This window comes from Etheostoma spectabile, chromosome 20 (genome assembly GCF_008692095.1).
Source record: "Etheostoma spectabile isolate EspeVRDwgs_2016 chromosome 20, UIUC_Espe_1.0, whole genome shotgun sequence".
In the NCBI taxonomy this organism is placed as follows: Eukaryota; Metazoa; Chordata; class Actinopteri; order Perciformes; family Percidae; genus Etheostoma; species Etheostoma spectabile.
In genome coordinates this window covers 20041258-20050046 of record NC_045752.1, presented here as the reverse complement: position 1 = coordinate 20050046, position 8789 = coordinate 20041258, and the positions used below count along the sequence as shown (strand labels likewise).

The 8789-nt window shown below is 41.7% G+C and overlaps 1 protein-coding gene across 1 annotated transcript in view; it reads right to left on the bottom strand.

The window, feature by feature from the left end:
- Positions 1–8789, bottom strand: part of clmna (calmin a) — a gene marked incomplete at its 5' end in the record, with an annotated part of 44348 nt that overhangs the window by 4377 nt on the left and 31182 nt on the right. Inside the window, 7 exon segments of the mRNA XM_032499808.1 lie at positions 1077–1255; positions 1987–4176; positions 4273–4355; positions 4717–4910; positions 5074–5270; positions 8258–8350; positions 8441–8524. Coding sequence (XP_032355699.1) covers positions 1077–1255; positions 1987–4176; positions 4273–4355; positions 4717–4910; positions 5074–5270; positions 8258–8350; positions 8441–8524 — 3020 coding nt within the window.

The window sequence follows — 8789 nt, the reverse complement described above, 5'->3', positions numbered from 1 at the left end:
TCAGATCTCTGCAGGGTTAATCCAGACTGCTAGCTAGACTCTCTGTCCAATCGGTGTTTTCTGTTGCACGACTATTTTGCAGCCGCTCTGTGCGGATTTTAGTGCCGCCCATGAGAATTCTAATTGGTTGAAAGAAATGCCAATAAACCAGAGCATGTTTCCCCCCCTCCTCCCTGAATGCTATGTGGAGTAGAGCCCGACCGATATATCGGCGGGCTGATATTAGGTACTTCCCGATCTGTCGGTATCGATTTAAAATATATAGATATTTTTTTAAATATTAATTTATCCGAATCATTTATAATGACAAATAAATTAAATGAATGTAAAAAAAAAAACGGACTATCATGTTATTAGTGTTGGCGTTGCATAGTCTGTCCACCAGAGGACGCTCTACAACGTCCCTGTTAGTGATGGCGTTGCATAGTCTGTCCACCAGAGGACGCTCTACAACGTCCCTGTTAGTGATGGCGTTGCATAGTCTGTCCACCATAGGACGCTCTACAACGTCCCTGTTAGTGATGGCGTTGCATAGTCTGTCCACCATAGGACGCTCTACAACGTCCCTGTTAGTGATGGCGTTGCATAGTCTGTCCACCAGAGGACACTCTACAACGTCCCTGTTAGTGATACAGTACAGTATACTATAGAGAGGCAATTACAGAATATACATTAAACAGCTTTTACGGAAAAGAAATGCTGACCCTAACTATTATCAGCAATGAGGTTAATATATGAAGGTCTGATGGATTTTAACTACACCATATAAATATTAATCCAACTGTTGAACATGAACAGAATTAAGCTCTCTTGTATTAATTCATTTAACCACATTAATGTGTGTAACCCCCATCCCTGTTCTCCATACCACAGTCTCTTAACCCTCATAAGGCCTGTCTCCATTCCCATCACCAGCCTACATAGATAACTTTGTTCAGTACATTTAAGGAAATATCTGAGCCAAGGGAGAGAGACCAGGTCAGACCAGCCCCATCCATTGCCATAACATTGGTTTCCCCCAGGGTCCACTGTGTTTCTCACTGTACTAGGGAGCTGACTAAGAATAGAAAGCCTACCTCACAAGCTCTGTGTTTTCCATGGCAGAGCCTGAACTATGCTGCTCAGCTTCACTGAGATCACTGCCGTCTCCTGGAACATCAGCACCCCAGAATCCTCCTGTCTTCTCCTCAGATGACAAACAGTGTTCCTGGGATTTAGATGCTTCGTCTGTCTCCTGGTGTGTCTTGATGATCACCTTAAAATAACAAGACACAAAGAGAGACAAATCTTTTAACAGCTTAGTAACGTACAGGAGGGTAGAGCATTGCCTGCCAATTGGAAGGTTGGTAGTTCGATCCCTGGCCCTGCAGTCTCATGTCAAAGTGTCCTTGGGCAAGACAGTGAACCCCCAAGTGTAGGAATATGTATGAATGGTGATTGGTTCCTGTAAAAGCGCTTTGAGTAGTTGTTAAGACTAGACCCTTTAGCACAAGCAATCACAGTCTGTATCTTCAATGACTTGTTGTATCAAATTACATCCTATATCAATCCATCCTATATTTGTTAGGATATTTTAGTCTGGTCTAAAATGGTGGACTGTCCGACTGACCAACCAACTAAAATACTTAGGTTAACCCTTGTGTTGTCCTCCAGGGTCAAAAACGGACAAACATTTGACATTTTTGCCCTTTTTCAGACGTTTTGTTTTTTAGTTTTCACTTACACCACCATACTACCACTAGTTTTACAGTAATTTTTGGAATTCATGGTCAATAACCCTAATTTATGTAGAATTATACAGGAATGAAAGTGATCAACTGTATTTGCAAAGAGCGTTAAAAAGAAACCCACATTGCAGATATAGACATTTTTAAATGGGGTCAAATTTGAATCCGAGGACGACAGGAGGTTTAAGAAAGAGCAAGCTCATTTGACAGTGAAATGGTCTAATGGCACTAAGGCCCTGCTGAATACACTTAAATTTACCTGGTCATTCTCTTGTATAGAATCCACTCCATTCCTGAAGTCTTCGCCCAGCAGGTCGAGTGGTTGGTCAGGTTGAATCTCTGAAGCTGGTGCTGGCTGGAGAGCAGAGACACTCAAAACTGAAGGCCAGCTCTGCATTTCAGTATCAGGTGGCTCTGTAAACATGGGCTCCTCTTTGTCAGGGTAGAACAGATCCATGGGTTCAATAGCGTCACCAACTACGTCCTCTATGGGAGAATTTTGATCAAAGTCCATTACTCTGGACACACTACTTGGTTCATAACACAAAATCCCTGTCGTACCATTCGGTTTTGAGTTGACTGAATCTGTGTTCTGCTGTGTGGTAGCGGTTTCGTTGTCAGAAAAGGTGTCCCCCAGTTTGCCCTCGTGTCCATCAGGTTGATCGATTGAATCAATTTCCTGTTCAGTATTCACAGGGTGAGATTTAGCATCTGTAGAAGAAGTCTGGGAAATCAAGTCCTTGTCAGTGTTACCTGTCTCAGATTGAGGAGACTCACATTCCTGTTTGGTTTCACTTGTTTTCACCGTGTTATCTCCTGTGTCTGGCCCACTTACGTTATATGCATTTGATGATCTGCTGATGTCACTTTCAACCGAATGTCCACTTCCTATGTCCTTTATTTGTTCTGAAGCTGATGGTTTAACATTTTCTGAAACCAGGCAGGAAGCAATCTCAACAGAGTTTTTGTCAACATCGTATTTGGAATCACAGTCCAATTCGTGTGAATTTTCAAGGCTGTTGACATTTGTGTCTGTTCCCTCTGCCCAATGTGCCTCATCATCCCCAGCATGATCTTGTCCATCTGGGTTACATGTCTCCTCTACGTCCTGCTCTTCTGGCTCACTGGAAATGGAGATCAGAGGAATATTTATGCCCAAGCTTGTGTCCAGACTTGTTTTTGAAGCTGTGTCTTGGTTGGTTGGATGCATGTTTGTCTCTGAGCTAAGTCTTTCTTGAAGATCTGGGTAGTCTCTTAGGACTTCTTCACTTGCACCATCTTGGGTTTCTACAACCCATTCACCACTTTCATTTAAAACCCTTGATTCCCCTCTTGAATCCCCTCTTGTCTGCTCTGAGAAAGAATCTTTTTTCTCACATTCAGTTTCCACGTTAAACTGTCCATTCCGACTTTCAGATTGACCATTAATTTGTCCTTCGTGGTCTTGTCCATCCCCAATAAAGTCTGCAGCTTTCTTTAAAAATTCTGGGTCTTTGTAAACGTTCTCTTCAACACTGGTTTGCTTGAGTTGGGACTGGTTAGATTTAGAGTTGGTCAGTTCTTCTGCATTACACAGTCCAAAAGAAGGTTCTTGCTCTCTGCTCTGACTTGTACCTATCTGATTAGAGTTTACTTCTTTCGTAATTTGAGCTTTGCTATGATCAGGAACCTGTCCTAGTGCCGTGTCCTGGTTGTACTTCTCAGGGTTTGTCTCTTTCACTCCTTCCACTTGCTGTTTCTCAGAATGCCTTTGAATTCTCTCCTGGTTGCTCTCCAATGAGCTCAGTGAATAAATCCCTTCATCAATATACGACTCAGTAATCGAAGACTCATCGGGTGCTCGATCTTCTAAGGGTAGGACAAATTCTTCATCAAGAGTAGTGACTTCCACGGGGGTGGCACGATACACATCCCAGGCTGTTCCACTGTCACACAAAGAACTGTCACTTCGGCTTTCACAAAACTTCTCTGATATCACCCCAAACTCGCTCTCCACCCAGGAGTCTGGCGAGCTGATAGCCGAGTCGCCAATGACTGACTCGGTGTTTACAGACTCAGGCAGCGATGAACCTGTGGGCGACTGAGTGTCAGACATTTGTGGGGAGTTAGAGGTTAAGTTGGTTAAGACCTCACTGGCGGATTCCTTGGATTCTTCAACCAAACTGCTGGAGAAGTCTTCCACGTTGGGGGAATCTGCTAAGACGTCTTCACTGGACCACGAGCGATGTGCAGCCGGCCTGAAGGGGTGTGACAGGCTGCTCCGGTCCTCTGACACAGAGGAAATTAAGATTTTGGGTGGGGGTTGGGAACAGACCCTCTGGAACATGTAGGACCTCTCCTTCACTCGGCTTTGTTGCGTGCTATTCCTTAGGTTGTTGGAGTCACTGTTGCGGAAGTTGAGTCGGCCCATAGAGACACTTCGTTCAATCAGCTGGCAGGGCTCCTCCGGCTGAGAGAGAAACAAAAGAAGATGGCAAAAATCTATCCTTGCTCACATTTAAAGATTTAGGATTATCACACATTCTCTGTAAAATGGGATTCCTACCTCCTCTATGCCAGGAAAGTGCTCCAGGAACTGTGACACATAGGTCATGATGGATTGCTCATCTGGTGGATTGATAGTCACATCTGGGCATGGAACAATAGTTGCAATTTACATAAAGCACGTTAACTAGGCTTCTTCTAACAGTTATAAAAGTACTGACATGTTTACATGGACAAGTCTGAATAAAACAATAAGTGTCTCTTCTGTAATACTCTTGGCTGCTTACTCTGTAACATGGTTTTGGTTGCACCAATGCAAACCTTATAACCGGGCTAGAATGGCCTGGTTAAGCTAATTATCTAATTATAATAACCCTGCTGAAGAGGTGTTGCTTATGGCTATGTTAAATAGGTCACTGTGGCATGGGAACCTCTTTCTCTTTTGGGTTCTACCCTCAAGCAAGTAGCCTACTCGACAATGGGAAATACAGTGTTAACTCGTTACCCTCGGGCTCCAGTAGGCGTGGGATACCCAGGCTGAAGTGGGCTATCCTGAAGCTGTCCTCCAAATTCTCCTTGGCGGTCCTCAGCAGTGCTTTCCTCATGTCCACCAGGCTAGGGTCAATGGACTTAATGACAGCCAGGAAGGCCAGACCACTTGTCCAGCTCTTCCCAAAGTCCTGCACTGCCACACTATACCTATGAAAGGACACATCCATTGGTCATCGTCAGTCATGAAGGACCACCAAACAAACTCTGAGGCGGACTGAAAGATAAGGCAAGGCAAGGCAGTCAAGGTCTTTTCTGGACTTCTAAGATTTAACAACAACAATGGTTGTTGATAGTGGCTGACCACACTCACTTGCGTGTTCGCTTCTGAACCCACTGCAGCAGTTTCTTGATGGCCTTGCTGTGTTCTCGCATGGCTGCGGATGCTGACGGTTTCTCGACCAATGGCGTGCTGCAGTAGGACGTGTCCGAGTCAGAGCTGGTGGGGATGGACGATAGGCTGGACGAGGAGGGGAACTGGCTCCTGATGTTCCCAGTGAGCTCCTTAATCTGGTAGGAGACAGAGATTTGAGGTACATTACGTCCCCCTTGAGGTTACTCAGGCTTGAAGCACTGAGAAGAGCCAACCTTTACAGTTGTGGCCCCCAAGTTATTGAATGAGTCGCGTCTAAATGTTAGGCTGGCCCTTAAACTGCAAGTTTTTTTTTTTTAATTTTACAAGTCTTAAAACACACATTTATTATCTGGCTTTTAACACACTATGACAGTTGCCTTTCTACTTTCTCTATAATTGTCATATTGTCTTTAAACTGGTCTTTGTGTTTTTACTGTGTCTTTCTATGTTTTTGTTACCTTTGATTGTACAGCTCTTTGGTCAACTGTTGTTGTTTTTATAAATACATTTAGATTGGGTATTCCCCTTTAGTCAACTGTTTTATTGGCCAAACAGCTGTTGCCATGTCTCTCCGGCAGCTTATTTTACTAAGTGTTTTATGCTGAACTTTTCTACTGAACGGTTGAGATTGTAAGGTGTTAATGAAACTGTCCCATGTTTAAAGTAGAGTCTGTTCTGGTTTAAGATTATGTGAAAAGACAACAAAAAGGTAAAAGGCCCATTCAGTAACGGGATTACCATGGCAACCATGACCCGTTTGCCGTGTTCTGCAGATGACCAAGAGTGTTACGTCAGAATCAAAGATGATCTGTTCAGTGCTGAATCTGTGGTTGGATCTTATGAAATTCGAGATCAGTTACTGGTCGTGGTTAGTCCCACTCAGCCTGTGAAAAAAGTCTAAAAAAATGACTGTGATGAAGACTATAAATTTATAACTGAAAGCCTGCATAACAAACGTGTGTGGCAAACCACTCGGCCAAACTTAGAAATGTAGTTTCTCGGGCGTGTTATTGTGCAAGATCTTCATATCTAAAAATAGTTACAGTGCTCATATCTGCTCTTTGAGCCAGTCCACTTTTTATCCTCCTACACTAAAGAGCTACGCACTACTTGTACTATCAACATTCTCATAGTTTTCTAATTTAATTGTACAGCATTAGTCATTGTCATATCCATGTTGCCATATACTTACAACTGCTACAATGCCTACAGTGTTGACTGCCAAAAGCCCCCACATTGGGAGATGAGGTCACCGTTTTACTACTTTGTGTATTTGTGTGTCTTTGTTACATTTTTGTGTATTTATATTTTGCCTTGGTCCACGGGAAACAACACTTTGTTTTCAAATCCTCATGAGAAAATGGCAAAAAAAAACTAAAAGCGCATTTACACATTTACTGGAAGCAAACACTTTATCCCCATGATTGATGGAGAAACAAGACCACTCAAGGAAATAATTGAACATAATAAAGATATAAATAGGTGCTTCCACGTAACCAGAAACCTGAACAGATGCCAGAGTCCTATAATATCTCATTTCCACGGCACGGTACGGCACAGCTCCACTTAACCTCGGGCAAGGTTCCAAGTGAGCCGAGCCGATGTCAGAGCACTGATTGGTCAGAGAGAACCGTCAATAGAGACAGACAGAAACTACGCACTGTAGCTTAAATGATAAAGGAAAGGCGTACAGCTATTTAACTTTTGTGTAAGTTCTAACTGGGGTGGTGTAAGTTTTAACTGGGATGGTTTTATCAGGACACTCTGGTAAATGTAACCAACAGTTCTTCTGTGCAGACCAAAGACCAAACTTCTGTAAAAGGCCATTAAAGAAGATGTGTATCTTGTACATTAATACCATTCATCCCAGCTTGGACCCAGCACTGGAGACAGCTTCATAGAGTGTAATGCCTCCAGAGTGAGCGGACAGTCTGTGTGAACAGCAGAGATAATCGTTTCCTCATGGTGTCTGTCCAAGGCATTGAACCGCACCGTGGATTACATAAACTACCCAGAGAACCGCACTTCCATGGACTTTTGTGAATGGAAAGTCCAAAGACTGTGTTATTTTTACGCTTGATCTAATTTTGAGAGAAAAGAGACACAAAAGAAAAGGAGGGGAAATGGAAACTAAAGGCACAGATGAGTGGACAAAGCAGTTCTTAAGGATAGAAGATAGAACAAAAACATTGGCAGTGTTGTAGCCATAAACGCATTTGTATTAGTTCATCAATTCATGGAAAGATTTGTATATAAAAAAAAAGAAGGAATAATTAATTTTGAGATTAAATAACTGGTTTTTGGACTTTGTTGGAAATGTATTTAATATCTTAAAAATAATCCTGGTAACCTCTCTTCCTCCTACTAATGAAGTCATTCTCAGGTATAATGCATGGGTTGGTGCTTTTTGGCCTTTTGAGTAAGAGCAGGACTGAAACAGATTGGTGACCACATTGTGAGCAGTTATTAGCTGAAAATCCTAAATTTATTTTATGTTCTGTTAAAAGTCAAGTCAACGTTATTGTCAATTCCGCTATATGTGCCAGACATACAAAGCAATTAAAAATACGTTTCTCTCTGACACACGGTGCAATGTCAACCCACGGGGAATTCATTTTTTGACGTAATAAATCTTTGTGTTGTCCTTTGGGTCAAATTTGACCCGTTTTCAAATTCTTTTACATCAGAAACATGGGTTTCTGAACCAAAATGCACAAATATAACATGGGTAACCTATACTACGTTCTTTGCAGGTGAAACAAACAATTACGTTTATTGAACTTTGGGTGTTTTATTCAATTTACTTGTTTGGAAAACATGTTAAAATAGTATCCTGACATAAACCAGTCTGGGATCCACTCAACTTCCTTTGATCGTATTACTATTATTTGTCAAAATAATTAATAATTTCTGCCTTTTAAACTCAAATATTAGGTAACATGTCATATCAATTAGGTTTATTGACCTTGAATTTAAAACAAAACCTTGAAGCGTTCACTAAGTTCATGGTCGAAGGGAAGACAACACAAAGGATATTTGAGTAAAACGTGATGATCTCTGCAAGTGCAAACGAGTCCAGATGCTTCTCCGAAAAGAAAATGAGTAAAGGAGTCGCCATAACAGGCAGAGAAAATGAGATTACCTGGAAGAAGAGGATGATATTCCAGATGAGTCCCAAGATGATGGACGGATTTCCATCTATGACGTCTGCTGCATCGATACTAACCAGCTTTACCTGGAGACACACGTACGTACAGTATGTGCTAACAGTCAATCAACAGTCAGGAGGTAGACATGTCTTCATGCTACCTGTTGTGGTACTCACGTTTCTCTCCTCCAGGAAAGACAGGACCTTGGCGATGTTGTTGAGTCTGAAAATACGATGGGAGGACTTCTTGAAACGATGGAGCTGGATAATCATTCAGAAAGAGAAAAGTATTATTGAATAGTATACAAACTATTACAAAACTACTTTTAAAGAGCTCCTATTGTGCTTTCCTAATATAGATACAGAGGCTTGCAAAAACATTTCCACATTTTGTCACATTACAACCATGAATGTAAATTATTTGATTGGGATTTTATGTAATAGACCAACACAAAGTGGTGCATAATTGTGAAGGAAAATTATATATATATATATATATATATATATATATATATATATATATATA